This window comes from Callorhinus ursinus, unplaced genomic scaffold (assembly GCF_003265705.2).
Source record: "Callorhinus ursinus isolate GAN/ISIS: 27379988/994484 unplaced genomic scaffold, GSC_fseal_2.0 scaffold12, whole genome shotgun sequence".
NCBI classification, from domain to species: Eukaryota; Metazoa; Chordata; class Mammalia; order Carnivora; family Otariidae; genus Callorhinus; species Callorhinus ursinus.
Window position 1 is genome coordinate 58,998,146 of NW_027397074.1, and position 26,270 is coordinate 59,024,415.

The 26,270-nt window shown below is 33.7% G+C and overlaps 1 protein-coding gene across 1 annotated transcript in view; it reads right to left on the minus strand.

The window, feature by feature from the left end:
• Positions 1–5,222: 5,222 nt before the first annotated feature.
• Positions 5,223–26,270, minus strand: part of ASZ1 (ankyrin repeat, SAM and basic leucine zipper domain containing 1) — a 47,929-nt gene continuing 26,881 nt past the window's right edge. Inside the window, exons 5-13 of the mRNA XM_025873236.2 lie at positions 18,683–18,794; positions 18,023–18,157; positions 16,755–16,879; positions 15,733–15,808; positions 14,689–14,745; positions 13,640–13,749; positions 10,012–10,117; positions 9,097–9,210; positions 5,223–5,837 (exon numbers count right to left, since the gene is read on the minus strand). Of these exons, the coding sequence (XP_025729021.1) occupies positions 5,685–5,837; positions 9,097–9,210; positions 10,012–10,117; positions 13,640–13,749; positions 14,689–14,745; positions 15,733–15,808; positions 16,755–16,879; positions 18,023–18,157; positions 18,683–18,794 (988 nt within the window). The 3' untranslated portion in view covers positions 5,223–5,684. The remainder of the gene's footprint in view (positions 5,838–9,096; positions 9,211–10,011; positions 10,118–13,639; positions 13,750–14,688; positions 14,746–15,732; positions 15,809–16,754; positions 16,880–18,022; positions 18,158–18,682; positions 18,795–26,270) is intronic.

The following is a 26,270-nucleotide window of genomic DNA, read 5'->3' on the forward strand; positions in this document are numbered from 1 at the left end:
GGGGGGAAGATTAAAGTGTTCGAAAGATTCCAGGAAGAAAATTCATGGAAACAATTATGAAAGATCAGTTGAAAAGACAAAGGTGATAATATTATCTTATTGAGAGAAGTCCAGAGATGGTGCCACTCCTGAAAACGTCCTTATTTTATTTTACTTAACGGTAAATAAAATACTGTAATGCAGTATTAAAAACTTGTTCATTTTGTTTAGAATATTGATAAGACAGTCTGAACTTACCGGTACAGAAATATAATAGAGCATTGCTCAAATGGTTTAGAATTGGTTTCTCTAATAACTAACAAATGTGTCACATAAGTCCAGTATAACATTTTTATTGGCACTTGAAATAAATGTATTACTCACTAGTGGATGTGCCAGAAAGAAAATCCCCACCCTATTTCCACCCCCACAGAGCTACAAATGATTATTTATTAAGCAGTGACAGAGTGACTTGGAGTGCAAAACAGAAGTCATCATGGCTATCTGTGTTCTTAAAGATTAACTTTCACATAGTGTTAAGATCAAAAAATGTTTCACTATAAAATCATCCCATAAAGGAAACCAAAACTCAATGCTTCTGGTGCTTGAAACTGTAGCTGGCTTAATTTCTTAGTGATACCCTTTTAGACTTTTAAATATCCTGTTTTCTATATTTACTGAATACAATGAATTTAAGTTAGGTATTAGCTGAAATACCTCCCACAGGAAAGTTTTCAAAATTGAGAGTGTAGCCTTGCTTTACCCATCATTTATCTAGCTCTAATGTACCCTAGTCAAACCTAGGTGGGTCTTTCCCTTGTTTCCAGTAGACTTTAGGTGCTCTGAGACTTTTCAGCATCCTATATTAACCTCGAACTGGATAAAGCTAACGTGAGAAGTATTTAGCTAATGTTTCTGGCTTCAAAAAAAGTCTCGTACACTCCTCTGGGCCACGCACTATGCTAAGCGCATAGCAGATACCCTAGAAATAATGGTGAAGGAGTTCCTCTGCCAGGATGGAGGTGTGAGGAGCAGCATGGTATTACTCCCCAGAGAAACAAGCAAAGCTGGAGAAAGCTATAAAAATAAAACCTTTATTTAAAGTCTCTGGAAAGAGTCCTAAGGGCTCAGAACCAATGAAGAAACATTTACTCAAGGAAATCTACTAAACCTTGGTAAGAATATTAAATCATAATCTATTCTCTCCCTCACCACCTGCCCCTTGCAGCCTCAGATCAGCTCAGCTTGGCAGAAGCTCCCCTCTGGGAGGACTGTGGCCAAGAAGACGGGCCGCCTCTCTCCGAAGCCACCAAATAAGGGTTACCATATCTCATCTGAAGGACAAGCCGCCAGCATTTCTCATGCGCCCCCCCCCACCCCCAACTCTGAGCTTAAGTGGCCAAATTCTGGTGGGTAGCTGATAAGAGTGGAGGGCTTTCTTCTTCCACTGAGTCCCACAGGATAATGACTGTATCCTGGAAATTACAGGCCAGAATACTGGGGCCCTGATCTCTCTCATGCCAGCTCACTTACAGGGCAGACTTGTGAGAATCAGCCCAGAAGACCAGAGGCTACTGCCCTACCCAGCACGAAAGTGGCTCAGAGACGTTGCCCAGGGGGAGAATCAGTCTGTAAGAGAGGAGAGCTTGAAACTTCTCCCCAGAGGAACTGACTTTATTTGAAAGAGAATGTGGAGAAAATCAAGCCTAAGGTCATCCTCAAAGACAAGAGCTCTTTTTAATTACGAGCAACAAGCTAAACTGTAGGCCGCCTAGTTCACCGGGGAGAACCAGGGAAAGAGACAGCTAAGAAGGGTCCTCCCCTGGTCAGGATAAACCTCAAAATCTGACTTCAAAAACTACCCCTGTCCAAATTGAATTCTGTTAGACTGCTGGGCACTTCATGCCTCAGGGCATGCACTAAACAGTAGAGCAATCAACCAGTAATTAGTGGAACCTGACGGTTTGGTGTAATACCAAATGTGGCCGACAGCCTATCAGAAAAATCAGAAAGGGAGACAGTTAAAAAGGGCCCTGAAATTTAGTTATAAGTCTCAAGAGATTCTTATAAGTTAAGATGTGTATGTGGTAAGCCCTAGAGCAACCATGAAGAAAATAACTCAAAAATATGGTGAAAAAAATCATTAAAGAGGTTTTCTACGGGTCATACAGAAAACAAAAAATGGGTATTTCTGTTCAATACACCAATAATATATACCAATAGTAACAGTGAATATGAGTGGATTAAACAATCAAAAGGCAGAGGCTGTCCGACTGCATAAAAATTAAAATAACTCCTAGTTGTAACTCTGTGACCTTTGACTAGGCTCGTGAACTACAGGTTAGGGGACTAAATCTGGGCAACCACCTGATTTTGTAAATAAAACTTTATCATATCACACTCACATCTATTCATTTATGTACTGTCTACAGGTGCTTCTGCATTACAATAGCTGTGTCAAGAAGTTGTGACACAGACCGCATGGCCTGTAAAACCTAAAATACTATCTGGCCCTTTACAAGAAAATCTGATTTTTTTTTTTTTAAGATTTTATTTATTTGTTTGACAGAGAGAGACACAGTGAGAGCAGGATCACAAGCAGGGGGAGAAGGAGAGGGAGAAACAGGAACAGACTTCCAGCGGAGCAGAGAGCCCGATGCGGGGCCCAATCCCAGGACCCTGCGATCATGACGTGAGCTGAAGGCAGACGCTTAACGACTGAGCCACCCAGGTGCCCCAATCTGCTGACTTCTTAACTACTGGAAACTCAGTGTGGAAGTTCTTTAACTGATTCTACTCCCAAGGCCAGTAAGAAGCAAGGCCATCATTTAAGAGTGAGATGAGGAGGAGGTCTTAGAAGTTTGAGGACAAAGAATCTTAAAATAGTTCACCAGTGAAAAAGCTGGTAAATGTACTGGGGAAATGGAATAGAGTTGCCAGGTGGCACTAAGCCCCCCACTTAAGGAGAGCAGCAAGTATGCATGCTTATCTTTCTTTGAAAGAGATGCTTAAAATGTATTATTTGGGTTCCAAAGTTGATTATAAGATATAGGAACATTTCTGATCCCAACTTATTAAAAATTAAATGCCAGTTAATTAAAAAAATAAAGTTTTTCTACTTTCAACTGCATAGAATTAACACTTGGTTTATATTTCTATCTGTGTGGTTTTAGAGGGGTCACTGTGGAACTTGTTTTAAGAGAAGAAAAATGATTTGTACAATCTTATAAAAGAATGAATATACCAGAAGATAACAACCCTCTTGTGGTAAAGCACTGTAATCAAATCAAACACAGGAGGAAGAGACTTATACTCTAGATAAAATTACCATTTTTTAAATGACGAGGAAAATCTTATTTTGTTATGCATGAAGAAACAATTTTTTTTAAAGATTTTATTTATTTGAGAGAAAGAAACCATGAGCAGGGGGAGAGGCAGAGGGAGAAGCAGACCCTGCTGAGCAGGGAGCCTGATGCGGGGACTCATTCAATCCCAGGACCCTGGGATCATGACCTGAGCCGAAGGTAAATGCTTAACTGGCTGAGCCACCTGGGTACCCCTGAAGAAACAATTTAATCACAACAAATGTTGCCCTATTTATTTTCAATCTGTAATCTGAAAACCATACTGTATTTGTCAAGGAATTAAAAATATACTCAGAATATGCAGATAAAATGGACTTTACGGTATTTCCCTTGAATGGCTAATTATGCTTGAAGTACACTGGGGCAGATCATTATTTTAAGGAATTCAGTAATCTCTTTGGAAAACAAGTATTTTATCAATTTGCGTTTTCATAGTTCATCCTCGTATTTGGGAGATGCATAAAGTTTGGTTTGATTAGAGGAAAAAAAACTGACTTATTCAGCCAATAGATGAAATACGATCATCTGTAAGATGAACTGAGGTGAAAGACTTCTGTTAAATAATCAGGTAGTATGTCTGTTTTCTTTAAGAAAACTAACATTTATTGAACACCTTCTGTTTTCCTTGGTCGAGTGAAACGTGATGTGTGTTAGAAGAAGGACCTTTTCTCCTATCCTATTCTAGTTTGGTTCTAAGTCTTGAGCCCTTTTATATTGAAGGATAACAGAAAAAAGTTTTGCTATGGCACTTAGGATAAAATGTCAGACACCGGTCCCTTCCAGTGATATATGGTTGAGTACATTCTCAGAAAAGGAATGACGCAAGTCTTGCTGCTTTGGTATAACCAAGAGCAGACGCTGCCACTAATGACAGCTCCTTGTGCGATCCTTGTCTTCTACAATTTCTTCCTTTTGCTTGAAGTTTACCTTTCAACAGTTGTAGATCAACTGCATCGAAGTACGGGAGTAAGTGGAGCAAGATTTAATTATTACAGTCCTGTGAAATTGGGCCTCCCCTTTTTTACCTTTACTTTTAAAATCTGAATATCATTTTGATTTTGAAAAAAAAACCAAAAGCGGGTGCCTGGGTGGCTCCGTCGGTTGGGCGACTGCCTTCGGCTCAGGTCATGATCCTGGAGTCCCGGGATCGAGTCCCGCATCGGGCTCCCTGCTCGGCGGGGAGTCTGCTGCTCCCTCGGATTCTCCTCCCTCTCATGCTGTCTCTCATTCTCTCTCTCTCAAATAAATAAATCTTTAAAAAAAAAACAAAAACCAAAATCATGTATTACTTCTTTAGATTGATATGAGAAATTATTTGCCACATGCCACTCACTTTCATAACATCTTTAAGAATGTTACACATGGTACATGTCATAGTTCCCCTAGGTGCATTACATAAAAAATTTTAAGGTACTTCTGTGCTTTCTATACTATTGTCTAAATTTTCTTTTTAAATTTCCATTTTAAATATTTCCCTAGGTTTTTAATCCATAATTCAAAAATTTTACATTTTATCTTTATGCTTTGCATTCTCTGAAACAGTTTCAAAATTAATTTCCTAATGCTATATAACAAAAAAAAATTAAATAAGAAATTCCTTATAATTACAGAAGGGAAAAAATACGGACTAAAAGGGTACTGACTTATGAACACTTTACAAATTCTGTAAGATTCACTGTGACAAAGGAAGTTTTTTTAAAAATTATTTTATTCTTTTCATCATGATAAAGTGCCCTCTTTAAGCCCCATCACCTATTTCCCCCAACTCCCACCCACCTCCCCTCTGGTAGCCACCAGTTTGTTCTCTATAGTTAGAGTCAGGAACACACTGGTTTTAAATGTCAAAGAATATTAGATAAAACTTTTATTTTTTTTTAAAGATTTTATTTATTTATTTGACAGAAAGAGAACACAAGTAGGCAGAGCGGCAGGCAGAGGGAGAGGGAGAAGCAGGCTCTCCGCCGAGCAGGGAGCTGGACGTGGGGCTCGATCCCAGGACCTCAGGATCATGACCCGAGCTGAAGGCAGCCGCTTAACTGACTGAGCCACCCAGGCGCCCCTAAAACTTTTATTTTGAATGTGATTTAGAATCACAGAATCAAACTTAAGAATCACTTATAATTTACTGCTTGATCAAAATTAACATAACAATATAACAAATTATGTTTTCAACTCAAACCAACAAACCATTTTCTAAAGAAACTTTCTGCTCTATGCTCTCAGAATTTCTCTCATGGAGTATCAGCAAATAATGTAGTTATACTGTGCCACAAATAGTTAAAAGCAACATTTGTAGGTAATTTGAATTATACATACATTATTCAAAAACAAATATTAGGGTTATTTTCTCTGGAAGCTTAGCTTGCAAACAAGAAGAAGAAACCCAAATCCGCATACTGTAATAGCCGTCCTCTTCAAAATTCTACTATTCCACGTAGATACTTCTTCCATTAATGGTATATGAGTTGGATCATTTTCTCGCTCATTTTGCAACTAATATTTAGTATGAGAAAATGAAAAGAGTTAATGTACACTGAAAATATCTTTGATTTTTAAAAATATAATATCCATGTTAATTCAGTTGATGTAGAGGCAGCCAATGCAAGATTTCCATGGAAGATTTAAAGTGAACACATATGTCTTAAAAGAGTTTTTTTCCCCCCAGGATCCTATCATGGTAAATTAGTTTCACATTAAGAATAAATGCTTTCATAGATTATTACATTTTAAAATCATGTTTTTGTATCAGGAGATAAAGGTCCTTGAATGTGAATGTATCAGGAGATAAAGTTCCTTGAATGTTTCTATTTTTACCTTACAAGCAATGACAGTTGTTATTTTTCCTTCTATATTTAAACATCAAATGATTTCTTACAAAAAAGTGAACCATTTTTATAGTACACCTACAATACATAAAATTTAACAAAAACTAGAAGATTTGATTCTACTGCTAGAAGTTTAATCCTTTATTTAAATATAATTGTAGGAACAAATACTAACAAAAACTTAAGTGGTTCTTCTAGGACTTCTCAGCAATAAAGTACATGGCCCAGTCAGTTTCTAAATACTCATATACAGAACTCCATTGCTAAAGAAGGAACCCAACCACGTGTGTATGTGTATGAGAGAGAGAGAGAAGGGGAGAGAGACAGTTGATGGGGGAGGGGCAGAAGAGGGAGAATGAGCAGAAGCCAAAAGATCTTCAAAAGATAAAAAGAATCAGGCACATTTATAGAGTGATATATACTAGAAACATCCTGGGCTGGAGTGGTGACATAAATATTTTCAACATTAGCAAGAATAACTGCATCTAAAATCTACAGGGTAAATATTTAATTTAAAAAGCCTGCAAAATTAATTTTAAATTTACAGCAGAAAACAGACTTCAGTGCCAATCTCATTAATACCGTATTCTTGGCCTAACTTCCAAATGGCTTCATTCAGTAACAGATTCCTTTTTGACACTGATGCTCCATTTATTGAATCCTGAGACAGCCATTCCTTTTATTAACCAATTACTTAGAATGACCCTTTCTGACAGGAGCCTGTCAGTGTGTTGCTTTGAAAGAGAGTGATGTGGTGTTAAAGTCTAGCCTTGACCTCTCCTACCCTCTCTCTTTGTTACCTCCATACACTTATCTATGGTAACTCATATTTTTTTTTATTTGCTTCAGTTATTACTGGTAAACTGAAGTATCATAAGCTTAGCAGGCATAATAGCATACTCCCAAATCTGGAAGCCTTCGCAGTTCTCTAAATCAAATCTCATTATGGTGATTACTACTTTACACTAATCCAGAAAAACCAATGTAACAGCTTGCGTAAAAATTAAGACTTTCCTGACCAAAGAACTGTTTCTGCCATTATTATAAACCAATAAATGTATTTTCAAGGCTAGTTCTTATATAGAAATGTATAAATTCAAGGTAGAGAAGGCCACAGAAAAAAGACTTTACGTTAGCTAAAGAAAGCTAAAATTTCTCCTTATAGGTATGCATTATTAAAATAAATATCATGGTACCTGACTGAATTATTTATGTTTCAGAGTCAAAGTCACCCCTAGAGTAGTGCTTCTTAATTTCATTCCTTTAGGAAAAACCTGTCCTGTCGCTCTGATTTCACCTCGGTCTTCTCCTCTCTTCCCCCACCCCACCGCCCCAAATGTTTTTAGTTCATCTTGGAGAAACCGAATAATTAACAATCCTGAGGAAAAGCTGTCTTGGGGAATTTCCTACACTAAACATTAAAGGATGATACTTTGCAGGAAGTATCTTTACATAGTCCTTCCAAATTTCCCCTGGATCTTCATGAAAAATATCATGCTAAGTAAAATCAATACCATTTTCCTTCACTTATTCAAGATGATGGAAGGTAGTGAAGATGAGTGGTGCTGTAATTCTCATGTTGTCAACAAGTTCAGAAAGTAGAAAATCAGATTTTCGTACAAGAAAGTTTGAGGAGTGGTGTGGATTAAAGGAACACAAAAGTGGAAGGAGCATAGTTAGGAGATTAATGGGTAGCACAGTTGTCTGACATACAGCAGGCCTCTTATGCCTGTGAATGAATAAATGTCAGAGATAATACAACTTCTAAGATGCCTCTTTCTCTAGAAAGGAGGTATCTTCTACAGGAATTCTCAGATATACTGCTCATTTGCCCCATTTAAAATTTATTCCCCTATTATTTTATAAAATTTGCTTCGTAATTTTCTGCTTACTTTTTAAAAAGACTCCTTTTAATTGAACACATGTTCATAGCTAGGATGACAAATTACCCGGAACATGTATAAAGGTGATTCTGAGAACTTTTTTTGATAAAATATTAATGAAAATATCAAATGACTTATTGGTTAAAGCTATACAAATTTAATGTATAATCTAACATTTACTGCAGCTATTTCATAAAAATATTATAGATACCAAAGATATTTATTAAATAGACTAGGAGAACTCAGAAGTGAGTTCTTGAGTCAAATGAAAGTGTTTTCCTTTATTACCTATCTTCAGCACAGTTCCCTATTTCAGTAACTTGGATCTTGTTATAGCCAATTTTCTTAAAGGGGGGAAAATCATCTGTCCTTAAATCCAGATATATAGTTCTATATGAATATAGAAACAACATCAAAAAATCCCATACTCTTTAAGAAAGTCTAGAAAATAGAATATTTCTTCTAAAAATCTATCTCATCAACAGAACTGATAAACATGTCATTTTCATAATTTCCCATCTGCATATTTACATGTAAATAAATTTTACAAACATAACTTCATACCTTTAACAAGTTGATACTTGATTTTCATTATTTTTTTTGGCTGCATATCATTGTAACAAATGGGTGTACCATAATTCATTAAATCATTCTCCTGGCATAGGACATTATGGCACATAAAATTTTGGAATCATTAAACTACTGAAAGATACAAATATTTTTATGGTCTTTGGCACATCTTGCCCAACTGTTTCTAAAAGGGGATGTGATACCAGTCTCACATGAAAACAGCTTGGTGAATAACCAATAATGGGTAGGATGATCATTCTACCTTGCTAATTTAAAAGATGAAAATGATAGATCTTGTTCTTTTAGTCTGCATTCCTATAATGACCCACAAAGTTTGTTTCTTATATTTATTCCTTCCTTCCTTCCTTTTTCCACTTGTCTGGTGGGAGCTTAAGTTGCTCTTGTCAGAACTGCTTCACTGTCTGACATGTTATTTGTACATCATTTCCCCCCTTTTTAATATTAAATAAATACCTTCTGAATTAAGTCTTTTAGTTTGCAGACCTCTTCACTCAAATCTTCAACATTACTAACCAGTTCTTCACAAACTGAAGTAAAATTCCGGGGAGAAGCCCATTCTAGTACTATCTGTGAATATTTTCAAAAGTTACATTTTAAAGAACGGGAAACGACTTTTTACAACTTTGTATCTACAAAAATTATACAGTGTTCTCACCCATTAAATTATGTAACTGAAAAGCATTTTTTGTTCAGGATAAATTCTGACACCAAAAAGAAGTTAGTGATTAGTCACATCAGTTTCCTGAATACATTTACTAAATATATGTATGTATGACTTTATGGAGACTAACATTTAGTAATAATAAAATTTATGGTGAACAAATAAATTCATGAAGGTTTTAAGAATGATACAACTCCTATATTAGAGTTATATAAAAATCAGAGGAAAACAAATGCATTAAGATTTTTTCACGATAAACAAATAGCTAAAACCAAATCAAATGAAAAACTCTACAAAAAAGTTTGCTTTTACAGGTCACTTACACTTTAACTTTTCCTTCATTAAAAAACCTTATACTGATATGGTTTTTAATAACACTCAACACATTGTTTTGTTTCAACTTTCACTTGGGTCTCCTGTCACTTTATATTTTAAACAACTATATTCCCTTTAAGAACAAATGTTAAGTTCAGTACACAGATCAGTATAATTTTTGGCCTGACTCATTTTCCTTTTCCTAAGCTAGAACAGTTTTTCAAATAATTAGTATATAAAGGAGTAATAATTAAACATATTGAGTTATTTACATTTTATGTGATTTTATAGATGAAAGATACAATTTTACCAGATCACTGTTTAGAGAATTATCAACTTATCTGGAATGTTCTTCAGCACTCATACTTTTCTTAACAACTTTTATAGAATACCTTGTGAGAATTTACAGGCAACTCAGTAATGATATTCTGTACAGCTGTTATTAAATGGCCACACTGTTTGTTTAATTTCAGAAGAAAGTTGAGGAACTCATCACCACTAAAGAGAGGAAACAAATAGGAATCACTAATATGAGCAAATTACTTCATTCTACTGGGTTACTCAGTGTCTAGTCATAATATTTACTAGATTCTTTAAAAATATTTATAGAATAGCTAATATGTATTAGCTATGAAATAGACATTGGGTATACAAAGAAAACAAGTCTGCAATCTTGAGGATCTCAAGCTTCAGCATGACAGGCAGACATACAATTATAATCTCATTATTCAAAGGGACATATAAAGAAGGAATATAAAAGTACCAATATTTGAGTATCTATTACATGAAGGCACTGCACTAGTTATTTTACATTTATTATTCTTTTAATTCCTCCCAACAACTCCCATAGGGTAGATGTTAACATTAGCTTATAGCTGAGACATCTAAAACTCAGAGATAATGAACTTAGTATAATGGGAATAGAGAATTCGTAATGCTTCACAGAGATGGTACTTGAATATAAATTTACACAGTCTTAATGAATAAAAGGAAAATACATACCTTTCTTGTGATGCATAATTTTCAGGGCCACTGAATATTGACAGGCATGTTGTAAAAATCACAACTCTAGAGTACGCATTCATCACATACTATGTGAATGGCTGCCTACTCCCCACCCCAGAGCTGTACAATATGCCTCCTGTTAGGATGTATCTTTCTTTACCCTGCCACAGGAGCCACATGTCCAGGGTGGGGCTGTTTCTCCAGCCTGTTCTCAGAATAATAACAAGAAGGAGATCCACTTCAGTGCAGCCATGATACAGGTGCTCAAGAAATACATTTTGTTATTATAAATCATTTAGATTTAGAAGTTATTTCTTTTTTTTTTAAAGTGTAGTGCTTTTATTTTTATTTTATCTTATTTTTAATTGGGATGGATTAAAAAGAGGCACAAAGGAACTTTCTGGGGTAATAGGAGTTATTTCTTACTGCAGCATGACATGGTGTAAACTAACTAGAACAACAGACCATGTTTTAAAAATGTGAAGTATTGGGAAAAAATTTATACCTTAAATAAAGGTACTTCAAATAAAAGATAAAAATATCTGGAAAAATCAAAACCAAAATTACCACTACTCTTACCACCTAAAGATAATGACTGATGCTATTTTCTTCCAGAGTATTTTCTTATAGCACACATTTTCTTCCAGTATTTTTCATATGCATATATACAACTGGCATTATACCTCTCATTCCATTTTATATTTGCCTTTTATACTTACTATGAGTATTTTTTCATGACATTAAGTCTTAAAATAATTTGAAGGACAGAACAGAATATATTAATGCAATGTAATTCAACCATTCCCCTGATGTTAAATATTTAGAGTTTCCAATTTTAGAAGGTTTATAAATAATAGATGTGAACAATACATTTTTACATAAAATTCTGTATCTTTTTCTTTTTGGAGGAGAAATAGTTTCCTTAACGGACACAGTTTTGAGATGTCTTTGATATACTCGAGTAAATGTCAGGTAGGCTCAGATAAAAGGTCTGGACATAAACTGCTGAAAATGTCAAGATATGGATGAAAGCTTACTGTTTCAGTTCAAAGCATCTCAAGGTAGTAATGAAATTGTTATTATTTTTAAACTGAATTCTCTAATTCTGCAAACTAGTAAGGCTAAGTGTAGAAAAAAGTAAATGTACTATGCATATGTGTTCTTGTAACAGACTATTTTAGAAAACTTAACACATAGAAGGAAAGTATCATAAAATAAATCAGTAGCTAGATTGTTGAAGTCACCTTACCAGAAGATTATAATCAATCAGTTCAACTTTTCCTGCTGTTAGTTTTCTTATGACTTAATGACTAATTTCTTCTTTAAAGAATGACTTTGAACAAATGGGAAGTAAAACCTTTTTCATAACAGCATGTAAACAAAGTCTGTGATTTAATAACAAGGTCAAATTCCTGGAATATATGTCTGCCAGTTATATTTTTAAAAAAAAAATTCAGCAGTTTTAATAAGTGAACCATTCAGGATTCTGCACATTCTTTAAATCTATTAAATTCCACAAAGTAAATTCTTACAGACAACTCTGCCATCATATAAATAAGTTACATTAAAAATTTTAATTTCCAATTTAGTCATGTAGAACTTAGAATATTCATTCCTTCACAGAGACAATAAGTTAAATAAATTTTAAAAAGTAACAGAGATTCAAGAAGTTTTGCTGATTTTAAGTTCTCACACCTGAAATCCTTTTAAATATTTAAAGTGTTTAAATATTTAAAAGTTATAATGTTATTTTGAAACAGTGATGAGGCATTATTTTGAATACAGATCATCTTGTTATAAGGAAAAAGATAAAGAGAAATAATTTAATTTTGCAATAAGCTATTTAGAGAAATCTGGATCATTTAAATTATCCCATGAAAAACTTCTCTAAATCCTAAAATGTTGTGGAAATTAATAATTTATTTGTTTAATTCATGTTTATTATAGTTGTAATGTTACTTTTAGATAGGATACATTAGTGCTGATAGTTCTGCATTTGTAAGAAAGACAGAACTTGGATGACACTCAAGGGAATTAGGATGAGTGAAAAAAGCCAATCAAAAAGGATACATACTGTATGATTCCATTTAGGTAACATCTGTGAGTAATATTATCAAGATGGATAACCAATTATTGGTTGTTAGGGATTGGGGGATGGGTGTGGCTATAAGGGAGCAGTATGAGAGAGCTTTATAGTAATGGTATGTTAAGTATACTCATGGTAGTGGTTAAATGAAGATACACACATGATAAAACTGAATAAAGCTATACATATACGTACAAATGAACACATGTTTAACTGGTGAACTACAAATAAGCTATGTGGATTGTATCACCTATGTCAGTTTTCTGGTTTTAAAATACTGGGTGAAACTGAGTAAAGAATGCATGGGACTTCCCTGTACATCTCTTTGCAATTTCCTGTGATTCTATATTTATTTCACTTAAAAAGTTAAGCAATTTACTGCCCCACAAAATATTACTAAAATCAAATACAATTATTTTTAAAATAGGTTTTAGATTACTAATAATCAGTGCTTGAAAAGTTTATAATATTGAAACCGAACTTTATATACTGACAACATAATTCCTTAAAGAGTAAGGCTGAAAATAGAGCTGAGCTACACTGCAAATACTTTCTTATTGCCCTAAGTGAAAAAATTACCACTAATTTTCAACTTGACACTTGAAATGATTTAAAGAGAATAAGAGCTATACTACAAAAAGCATGGGATCTCATATAGTTCATTTAACAAAATGCAATGAAAAAATAAAAGTGTTTCTAAGTGAGTTAACAAGAAGATGCACTGTTTTGCTTTATGGTAAAATGACTTTACAAAAATTGATGTTGTAAAGTACCTCCCACTTCAGAACATAATATATTGTAAAATGAACTATCCATTTCCTTGGGAAAATGACAATATCAAGTAAAAAGACTCAGAAACTATCAAAATTAAACTTTTTAGTTCTTTTTTAAGAACAGCTGATTCTAAACAATATTAATGTTAATTTTACCTGATTTCCAACTTTGCCACTTCAGGTAATTCTCCAAATTTTATCTCTTCTACCTCTAGTTCTTTAAGAGCAGCCAGAATTCTCTGCTGATCTCTACTGGTAATTCCATTCTAAGTAGAAATAATTTTAAGGTACAATAGGACAGTCATACTTGAGTAATTTAATATTCAATATTACTAAAGAAATTTTCTACTTGATTAATTCACAACTTGAAAAAACAATTGAGAAAAATAAGAAACACTGAAAAATAGATGGTTTGCTTTTAATTGTGATTGATAAGGTTACATCATTAAGATGTTTAGATATATAGTAACTATAGACAATTTTTTGCAAAATTGGATTCTAAAAGCAAATTACTAGATATTAAAATTTCCAAAACCACCATAGTAAAATAATTTTTCCTTCAAAGTATTTAAAATATTATCAGTGATTAAATAAGGATTATGTCTTTCCTTTATCTTTACCTTTAGTGTTAACTAAATTTTCTCTCCTGGATTTAGCTAAGTAGTATGTTTATTTTGACTTGTAGTAACACTGAAGATTTCAAGTTTCCAATGTGTTCATGGAGGAAGATTATTACTTTTTAGGTATTCTATTAAAGTATCTCTAAATTTCCCAAGCTTATTTTCAAATTGTTACTTAATAATACTAGATGGCAAAATAATGGTCTTGATCTTTTTGAGAACCTAGCAAAACGCAGTATTTGGATGACACATACGCATACCTACGTACACAAAAAGCCACCTCTTACTTCTAAGTAACCTGTTTTACAAAACTATTCCAGATTAAGAAATGAAGCACCAGTTTTAGTTGCGACGTCATGATTAATCTGAAGAAAAAAAAAACTCTAAGTCTTTAAATGTTCTTAAAGCAACTTAATACTATAACAGAAGATTTTAAATATGGTTATAAATAATCGTATCTAGTAAAAAACCTAGCAAAAGGTCATTTACAGTCTATACCCCTAGGATTTTTAAAATAGAAAATAAAAGCATCCAGAATTCTTAAAATATGAAAGAATATCTGAAGTTTTTGAAACTGATACTAACCTTTGTAAATTCATCTTTCCTCATGGTCAAAAGGTGTCTTAAGGTTATATCCCTTTCCTGTAGAAAAGAAAAAAAATGCAACCTTTCAATATAAATAAGACATTAGAAAGGGAAGTAGGCAAATATCATAAATTAGTCAGTTATATACTACCCTCCTAAACAACTTTCAATTCTAAAAGGGGATAGGATATGCAGGTATAGAACTCTACTACTGGGTAGACAGTACAGTGTCTTAATATGTATAATTACCTAAAAAAGTACAAACATAGCCAGTTTCCCAGATTCAAAGAAAATCATTACAACTTTTATTTCCTCACATAAAGGGAAAGATAGCTTTATAAAATTTGACAGAAATTATGTTTTATGAATATTTTAAATTTCTAACTGTGTATTAAACAATCAGTAACTCAGTATTTCTCAAATAAGAAGTTTCAAGATTATACAATGAAGCCCAATTCTGAACTACCTAAACAGAATGTGCATATTCCTAAAGAGAGCCTATCTTAAATAGTGCTTTACTGCTTCATATCAGCTAAATGGCTGATAACTGTCATCTATTCAAATGCCATAATACATATCTGAGGTATCTGTAACAATGCTAGGCATATGATCTAATTTAATCTCTATGACAATCCTAAACTAGGTATTATCATCCTTATGAAAAAACAGATTTAAGTAACATTTCAGTTAATCATTAGAACAAGAATCTGATACCAGATTTGCCTGAATGAAAATCATGCTTCTAATATTCTATATGGGAAGATCAGCAACTGTAAAAAACAAACTAAGGGCTTAAATGTACAAGGAGGAGTTCTATGAAGTTTTAGGCAGTGAGTAAAAACTGTTTATTCCAGCCAGATTCAAATTTATATAAATTTCCAGAATAATAAATTTTTCAAATGTTTTTAAGTTTAAAATGGGATCTACTACAAATTATGGAGGAAAGTGTACTTGGCACTTTTATATCAGCATGCTTATGAATTAATACTTAGTTAACAAATAAACATACATATGTAACTCACTGTGGCTCACACAAAATCTTACCTTTAATAAATCTGTCATATGTTCAAGTCCAAGACCGTGTAAAAATATTTCCAGATCTCCAAATGCTGTATATGAACTATACATATTTATAGCAATGTCAATTTCAGAAGAGACTATAAATGCACAATCAACATATATTTATAATACAGAGAGAGAGAATAAGAATAAGAATGAATGTTCTATATAGATAGAACACAGGTGCAAATTTACACACTAGACCTATGGTATATCAAAGAAATAAGGAAGGTTTCTTGAGTGAAGATCTAAGTAAACAGAGAAAATGATGACAATAAAATGTAGCTCATCTTTCCTAAGAATTAGTTGCCTATATGTATGTTCCTTGTGAAGTCTCTATACATGAAAATCTCTTTAACTGTAGGAAGTAAAGATTTAATAATTTTAAATGTGGGTAAGCAGAGAATAATTTTGTGGCCATGTACTGAACTGTGTTCAGCAAACAATGTATTTTTAATTTTAGCTTATAAAATCAGAAATCTGCTAAAAAGAATTAGAAAGCAAGATGCAGTCTAGTTTGTAGGGCACCTGGGTGGCTCAGTCATTAAGCATCTGTCTTCGGCTCAGGTCATGATCCCAGGGTCCTGGGATCGAGTCCTACATTGGGCTCCCTGCTCAGTGGGAAGCCTGCTTTTCCCTCTCCCACTCCCCCTGCTTGTGTTCCCTCTCTTGCTGTCAAATAAATAATTAAAATCTTAAAAAAAAAAAATACAGTCTAGTTTGAACACTAACAAAAATATAATCTTTGACTTTTTAAGAAATAAATTTCACTGTTATTTAAAGTCAGAAATTATTCTCATTACTGTTAGTACACATATATAAAATTTTTCAAAAATTCTGGAGAAGAAAAGCATTTAAAATCCAGACATTTCTCAGTGATATTGAAAAATGCTTGTAAAAGTGTAAAATATATTTTAAATTGTCATCACATTTACTAAAACTTCTAAAAACATGCATATTTTTTGCTTATTTATAGGTATTTTGTCAAATAAAAACATGTTATTTACCTAAATATGTGATCTTTTTCTTTATCAGAATCCGTTGTCAATAGTTTACAAATAGTCTCTTCTTTAGTTAGCTGTTGAAGCTTTCCCTCCAATGGATTTAAAGTTAAAGAAAGAAAATTGAAGATCTGCAAAAAGTTAACAAGCCATTCAAATATAGTCAACATTATTATATACTATCACTTACACTTAGAATCTAACTTTTTAATAAGTCAGGATTATGTCACATAATCAGCCAGAACACAAAATCAAGTCTCTTTAAAAAACAATTTATTACACAAAATAATCTTTGATGTTCATAAATTTCTCATGTCAAATTCAGTGTCATCTACCCTAAATTTAATACTGCAGTAGACTAATTAAAAGTTTCCAAATTTTCAAAGCTTAGAAGAAAAATGGTAAATTTCTTTTTGAAGTTTCCTAGGGCATTAGTAATTAGTAAATATTCTAGAATAATTTTGGAAGTGCAGATTTGAGTTAGAAAATGAAAGGCATATTTATCAGATTGCTTAAAATATAGAGAAAGTTATTTTCCATGCAGTAAAAGTGGCATGGTCTGATTATGTGATGGAACTTTTTGAATGTTACCATGCTTTTAAATTCAGAAACTCAGGTTTAGAAGCTCTTGAACTATATGTTAGTTTTACAGTTGTACTGTATTTGATCCTTGCTTAGAAATTACAGGTCTTTGGTCAAAAGCTTTAATACTCAGACTAAAAGTTTGTATCAATAAAGTGATTTAATGTATGGCAAATATTTATTATTGACTTTAATATGTAAATGACAGTAGATCATCTACCCAAGTATGTTATCACTTTATTATATGCCTTGTTACATGTATAGGAGTAATGTAGCTTAAAGGATTTGATTTTTAAAATGTTTACTATGTATTAATTAAAATTAAAAAACAACATTTTAATGTTCAAATTTTGGCTTTTTACTAGCTTTCTCAAAACACTAGTTAATTTTTAAAAGTCTGGACCAGTTTGAATTGTTAAATGGTCTATTACAATTTTATTTCTAGGGCCAGAATAAGACTTTATTATTTCCTTATATAGCTTTTAAATTACCACATTATAAATGCCTCTTATTTAGTAAAAGTGAATACTCTAGTAAAATAAAGTTTTCATTACCTGGCCAGAGGAAAATTACATAAACATTTAATAATAGCCAGATACACTATTATGACAGTTGTTAAGTTCTAACAAAATATTACAAAAGTTCTGAAATAATAATATAACATGCCATAGAAAAATTAATATATAGGATACCTCTAGATGTTTATTTCTTTTTGCAATCTCACTTGGTGTCTTTCCATCTTTGGTTTGTAGCATTTTATTAGCACCAAGTTCAAGCAACTTCAAAACTACATTTTTATGACCCTGACGTGCTGCCCATGTTAAAGCCTGTAAGTGAGGGGAAAAGAAGATTGTTTCAAGAGAGGGAGTGTATATGAGACAGAAAGGAAAACTTTTCAAAAGTATCTATGGCACAATAAAAGAGTGAACATGGTTAATTAACAGAATGAGGCAATCTCTTCATTTTACAGTATAATGTAAATAAATTTCCAAAGTTGTAATTGCAAAGCAGACTGCCATTGCTCACTGATTTTATAAAATCAAATAATGTTTTACATAGTCAAGTGATGTTATAGAATGAAATAATTTATCTGCTAATCACTGAACTGTTTTCTATAAAAACAAATTCTGTGTGTATTCTAGAACCCAGGCTTTGTTGTACGTTATAGCTTCTTGTGTCAAGGGTGAGGAAAAAAGAAAAAAGTTCATTCCTTTTTTTCCATTTCAGCTGTTTTCTTCACCAAACAGCAATTATAACCCAGTCCCTCTGTAATTTTTATTTCTCAAAAACTTTTTTGTGGACTACTAATAATGACAAGATATAAAAAGGAACATTGTGCAATCAGTTCTCACAGTATAACCATTCTCATCCTGGATATTAACTTCCGCTCCATGAGCAACAAGGAGAGCAACAACCTGAGGGTGACCATCTCGGGCAGCATACATGATTGGAGTCATAAGTCTCCTGAAGCGGAGGAAGAAAAGAAACATCTGTGTTAATGCTGCCATTAACAGCTACTCAGTTTCATGAATTTTACCATATCTAATACCAAAGTATTGTTTTGAAAGCAAAGGAAATGAAAGCTTTTAATAAATCAGATGATTTAAAAATCCAATTTCCCAGCAAATAAATGTGTAGAAGGTACTTTTAAAGTATTGAATGCTTACACAGCACCCTCTAGTGAAGAGATGTGTTTAAAAAAATCACTAAATAGGCCATACTTTCTAATATGAACTTTCATGAATTTACATATTCATACAGAAAACTATCAGAGTACCTACAATGCTTATTCTGGGAATATAGTGATGAATGACACAAATAAGGTCCCTGTCCCCTCAGCATTAATGGCTCATACTTAAATGCTTATTATATTTTATTACATTTAATAAAAATAAAAGTTTAAAATGTTCTCTTATTTCTTAATGTCGTCCATTATGATTCTATTTTAGTTTAAGCCTGAAAGAATTTTACCCTGACTTGGAGTCTTACTCTAATCAAGAAAGAGATAGTTTAATAGTTTAGCCAGACTCTCGGAGACTATTTTCTGAGAAAGCACAGTGGTTCCCCTCTAGTGTATCATTTCTCGAAATAGAGATTCAATCCCTCTCCTTCTGGAAGTTAGTCAGCTTCTGGTTCTATTACAAAGGACAGCAGAAAGATTCTATTAGTTCTACGTGGGCTGAACTTAGTATCATGGACTGTTTTAAAGGAGGTCTGGGATCCTGGGCTCAATCTTCCTGAGTTGCCTCAAATATCTAATTTATATACAAAGAATTTCACAAAAGAACAACAAATTAAATAACTTCAGAATTCTGTTTTAATCTGATTAAGGAAGTTCACCTTGGTTACTCACATTACATACATGACCTATAAATTTCTCTACAAGGTTTGTTAACATAAGGTATATCCTGAATCTGATCACTTCACACTAATGTCTTTAGCACAAAAAGATTCACACACTTCTCTCTTTCTTCTATTTCCTAGCATATTAAAATTTCAATGTTTTATTGGAAATTATATGCTAAGGTAGCTGTCAAGCATTGCCTCTTCTATCCTGAACATCTCTAACATAGTGGCTTCTTTAGACAATCTTTACAAAGTAAAGAGTGAATTGCCTGGATAACTTAAGAAAACATGGAAAATACATACAATAGAAAAAAATTATGAGTGAACTAGTCATTCAAATTCTCCACTAGGTTTAAATTAGACCTCTTGATGCCTTTTCTTCATCTCACCTTCCTGTAACAGCCCAAATCTGGTCCTTCTAATCTTCCCTATTTCACAAAGCTACCATTAACCACATAAACTCAGGCCTATGACTAAGCATAATTTGTGACTCTTCTCCATGACTCCATTTATGCCTTTTGTATATGGAGTCATACACAAGTCATCATCTGGTCCTACTGGCTCTACCTTCATTAGTATGTTCTGAATCTAACCACTTTGCACCATCTTGTTAGCCACTGTAAGCAGTCTAAGCCATCATCATCTTTCTTCTGACCTATATTATGGCAATAGCCTCATAATTGCTCTCCATGCTTCTGCTCTTGACCACTCAGTTTATTCTCTATGAAAATGCCACGTTCTTCCCCTTCTAGGGACTGTGCAAAGGTAGTTCCCTCCACCTTTTCCTAGACCTTTATAGTGCATACTCCTTCACCTTATTCTGATCCTCATTAAGAGAACAAAATCAATAAAGTTGGCAAGCATATAACCAAATTGATCAAGATAAAAAGACACAAATTACCAGTATCATGAATAAGAGAGGTGACATCAATACAGATTCCCCACAGTTTAAAGGTATAAGGAAATATTATGAACAAATTTCTGCCAATAAATTAGACAACTTAGATTAAATGGACAAATTTCTCAAAAGATTCAAACTACCGAGGCACACTCATAAATAAAGAACCTGAATAGTACTATATTTATAAAAAATTAAATTAGTAAATAAAAACCTCCCACAAAGAAAACAGCAGGCCCAGATGGCTTCACTAGTGAATTCCACCAGTTAATGAAAAGAATAATACCAATTCTACTCAAACTCCTTCAGTAAGTTGAAACAGAAAGAATCCTTCTCAATTCATTCTATTTGCAAGAATTACTCTAGTAACAAAAACTAGAAAGAGACATTACAAGGAAAGAAAACTATAGACCAATAATCTTAACTGGGCATAGATGAAAAAAATTCTCAACAAATTTTGGCAAATAGAATCCAAAAATAGATAAAAAGGATAAATATATTATAACCAAGTACAATTATCCTGGGAATGCAAGATTAATTTGACATTTGACCAAAAAAAGAAAAACAAGATTATCTCAATAAATGCAGAACAAGTATTTTACAAAATCCAACATCTTATGTAGGAGTAGAAGAGAACTGCCTCAACTGGAAAACTTTATAGCTAACATCATACTTAATGGTGAAAGAGTGAATACTTTCCTCCTAAGATCAGAAACAAGACAAAGATGTCTGCTCTCATCACTTCTATTCAACACTGTATTTCAAATTCTAGTCAGTGCAATAAAACAAGGAAAAACAGGCATCTAGGTAGAAAAGCAAATAAAATTGTCTTTATCCACAGATAGCACAGTCTATGTAGAAAACCCGATGGAATCTACAAAGAAAAGTACTAGAATAAATGAATCAGCAAGGCTGCAGGATACAAGATCTAATGGAATACACACAACATTAGTTACAGTTATTATTTCAACTTGCTGAACTCATGATATGCCATCACTGCATGGAATTAAAATCAACGGGGCAGAATCATTTCTTTCTGATTTACAAAAGTCTAGTTCATATAGTTCAACCCATATAAAAAACAACTTACATGTAAACACCAATTTAGAACACAGAATCATCAAAATTTGGTAATCTCAGCATTGACTATTAACTTGGAGAAACAAAATCATTATGCAGGGCTAGGCAGTTACCTTATTCACTGCTCAAGACCAACCTTACAAAGTAGAAATTATTCTCACTTTAGAGATGAGAAAACATGGGTTGGGAAATAAGTAATTTTTGCTGAAAGATCACTGTTGGTATGTTACTGAAGTAAGACTGTGTGTTTATTCCCCCCCAAATCTCCTGAAAATTACTTTTAATAATCTATCCTGATACAGAGAAACTTAAAGTTCTTTTTCTCTAAATTTTTATGTATTTGATTATGAAATATGGGTTAAATTTCATAAACTCACTCTACAAGATGGCAAAATTGGAAACCTAAACAAAGTAAATTGGCTAAAATATAATCTGAAGGAAGTGACCTCTGGCAGAGTATCCAAAGAAGGTGACATGAAAGTGTGAGTGTCCCATTTGCTTGAACTTTATTACTGAAAATTATAAGTGAAATTTATGATTTTGTACTGAAATTTGTTCTGAAATTGCACAGAAAATTGAAATTGTTGTTTGAAATATCAATTTCTCTTAGAATCTTGGAAACCAGCAGAGATTATAATTTTTGGTCAATTCACATGGACATAAATTGCTTCTTGGAGATGCTTACTTCCCCCTAGATAAGTACCGGACCAGCACAGTTTGCTTAGAAGCTTTAGATTACTACTGAAAGATGTGTTACAAAAGTGTTGCATTGGTTTCTTCTAAGAAAAGTTGTATTTACTGAATGGAACAGCAAACTCTTATAATAGGGTCTACATTACTTAGAAGGTTTATAACTTAGCTTCTAAACAGTTATTAAAGTTATTGATAACATCAGTAATGTTGCATGACAATTTTGAGAGGAGAGAGAACAATTCTTCTTGTGGTTTTACACCTACAGAAATTTGTAACATCTGTAGTTTCCTGCCTGTTACTGATTAACGAAATCTAAATGAATTATTCAATCTTACAAACTCTTATGAACAATCTTAAGAACTCTTCAAGGAAGTTATAAGACTTTGTAATAGCTGGTCTACTCAGGTGACATGGTAACAGTTTGTGCTACTGGTAACTTTACTTTCAGTATTAATTTCCATCTATGTCCTAAGATTTACCGTAGAGAATTCTTTACTTCCAATTCTCTCTTTAAATCATTGCAATTTTGTTCTGTCTGTCCCTTCTAACAAAATAGCTTTGGCAAAAGTCAACAGTTATTTGGACACCTTTTATTTTTCTAGCACTTAAAAGTATGTATTTCAAAGGCTTCTATTCTCAATGCTTTTCCCTTTTCACTACATTAAACACCATGCCTAAATGATCTCACCTACTCTCTTAACTTTATTGTCAACACACCAATGGCTGCTGAATCTGTCTCTCTAGGCCAGGCTCTGCTCCTGAGCTCCAGACTGAATCTGCCATTGCCACATGGGTATCCTAACCAAACACATATCCAACACATATCCCAGTCTGAAGTCACCATCTTATCTCTAACACACAATTCTCTTATTACTTACCTCTGTGAACAGCATCACAATTCATGCACTGCCCAACCCAGAAACCTGGAATTTATTCATGACTCCTCATTGTGCTTTCATATCTAAATCAGCATTCCTGTGAATTTTACCTCCTTTCCACCATTTTTATCTGTCTACTTTGCTCTCTCTCTCCTTGTTTCATGTGTTTATCATTTCTTACATGAATTACTGCCTCCTTGCTGCTAGTCTTTCCTCCACATTTGTGAATCTTGTCAATTCACTGTTTAAAATTTTCAAGGTTACACCTATGATATGGTAATTGTATCTTTGATGCTAAGCGCTCTGTCTGCCATTTTAGCACCTGCAATCCTACTCCATCCTAATAACAGACTTTGGTCATATCTGCGGGGCATGAATTTCAATTTCTCTCTCCTCTGGATGTCCTATATTCAGAGCACTCTGGATGAAATGTCTTTTCACATCTTTGGTCAACAGGCTTACTCCTAATCTCCTCCTAAGGCTTCATCTTAAAAGCCAACATTCCCCAGTTTTTTGATGCCCTACCTCATCTTAGATAGCAATCCCTCTCTCCTCTATGTTTTCTTAGCATTTTGTGTTCAGCTATCAGGCCAAAATGTATCTGTTCATCTCATCTATTTTTTTCAACTAGACTATAAGCTCTTTGAGGATAATGACCTTAATCTATCTCTATCCACCCCCATTCCACACAGTAACTAGTATAATCGTGTGTTTTGTGTCATGCTTACATTTAATACAGGCAGGATTTTCTCCTTATCTACTCCACCATTACATGTGTATTGATTGTATTTTTTAACACATTATGTCCTTATTCATTATAGACATATTAGATCTGCCTATTGAGAGCTATCCGTTGAAATGTCCTGCTATAATGCTATTTTGATCTACATCTTCTTGAATTTAATAGATTTTGATTTATGGATTTAGTGGCCATGTAGTCTAGTGTGTACAGGTTTATGCTTGTTGTATTTTCATTGATTTTGCCTTTTATTGTCAGAGTTCTTTATTTACTGTATTTACTATTAATAATATCTGATGTTGACAATCTTGATTTCTGTGAGTTTGCCTTCACTTGTGAAGGGTTTTTCATATTCCTTTCTCTTCAACATTTTTTTTATAAATAGCATTTAGCCATCTGTTTTTTAAGCCAACATCTCAGTTGATAAATTCAGTCCATTCTCATTTAGCGTAATGACTGACAATTTCGTTGACAATATTTCTTTTTTATTTTGTTGGTTCAAACAACTGCTATTCACTACACTTTTCCTCCTTGAAAATCTGATGATTCTGCTTTTCCTTTTTTTTTTCTTAAAGATTTTGTTTATTTATTTGACAGAGAAAGAGAAAGAGCACAAGCATGGGGAGTGGCAGACAGAGGGAGGGGGAGAAGCAGGCTTTCTGCTGAGCAGGGAGCCTGATGCCGGGCTTGGTCCCAGGACCTGACCCCAACCAAAGGCATCCGCTTAACCCACTGAGCCACCCCGGAGTCCCTGCTTTTCTTTTTTTTTTTTTTTTTAATGTCATTAAGCATTATCATCTTTCTCTGCTCTTACTAAAAAACATATGACCCTGTATTTGTAAGCAACATAAGACCTATTTCTCCTAATGAGACTATGGTTTCCTCCACCACCACGCCGTAATTCCCCTAGGCTTCTACTCTAATAGGATAAGATCTTTTGAATACTCTTAAGTTCCTCTTAGGAACTTTATCAATCCAAACTAAAACTCAGGGACTTTTCCAATATGCAGTCTTTCTTTCAATATGCAGTCTTCAGAGTTTTCAGCTCAGCAACCATTTTTTTTTTCTAGAATGTGTTTATTACCAATCTTGCATTTGTTCCTTTTTCTTCCCTGAATTTTGAATTCAAATACCACATTGTTTTTTAAGTTCCAAGAGATCTTTTTTCATGCTGCATTTAGATCTCCTTATATGCTCTTAATTTTTAATTCAGGTATTCACCATTCTCTGTCAGCAATTTTATTATACTAGGCAAGCAAATATTTTAATTAATAATCCTTTCTCTAGCTGCTGGGAAGTTTTTTCTATTGCCTCTTCAAAACTCAGATCTAGTTGTTGGAATATTCATTTAATTTTTTCATCATGATAAGCATATTCTTTAATCCCCATCACCTACTTAACCCATCTCCCCCCACCACCCCTCTGGTAACCATCAGTTTGTTCTCTATAATTAAGAGTCTGTCTCTTGGTTTGTCTCTTATTTTTTTTCCTTTGCTCATTTGTTTTGTTTCCTAAATTCCATGCGAGTGAAATCATATGGTGCTTTTCTTTCTCTGACTTACTTTGCTTAGCATTATACTCACTAGCTCTATCCATGTTGTTACAAATGGCAAGATTTCATCCTTTTTATGGCTGAATAATATTCCATTGTGTATATATATATATATATATACCACCTCTTCCTTACCCATTCATCTATTGATGAACACTCAGGCTGCTTCCATAATTGCACTATTGTAAATAATGCTTTAATAAACATGGGGTGCATGTATCCCCTTGAATTAGTGTTTTTGTATCTTTGGGGGTAAATACCCAAGAGTGTGATTACTGGATCATAGGGTAGTTCTATTTTATTTTTTAAAAGATTTTATTTATTTGACAGAGAGAGACACAGTGAGAGAGGGAACACAAGCAGGGGGAGTGGGAGAGGGAGAAGCAGGCTTCCACGGAGCAGGGAGCTCGATGTTGGGCTTGATCCCAGGACCCTGGGATCATGACCCGAGCCGAAGGCAGATGCCTAATGACTGAGCCACCCAGGCGCCCCCTATTTTTAATTTTTTGAGGAACCTCCATACTGTCTTCCACAGTGGCTGCACCAGTTTGCATTCCCACCAGTAGTGCAAGGGAACGTTCCTTTTTCTCCATATCCTTGCCAACATTTGTTTCTTATTTTAGCCATTCTGACAGGTGTGAAGTGATATGTTACTGTAGTTTTGATTTGCATTTCCCTGATGATGAGTAATGTTGAGCATCTTTTCATGTCTATTGGCCATCTGGATGTCTTCTTTGGAGAAATGTCTGTTCAT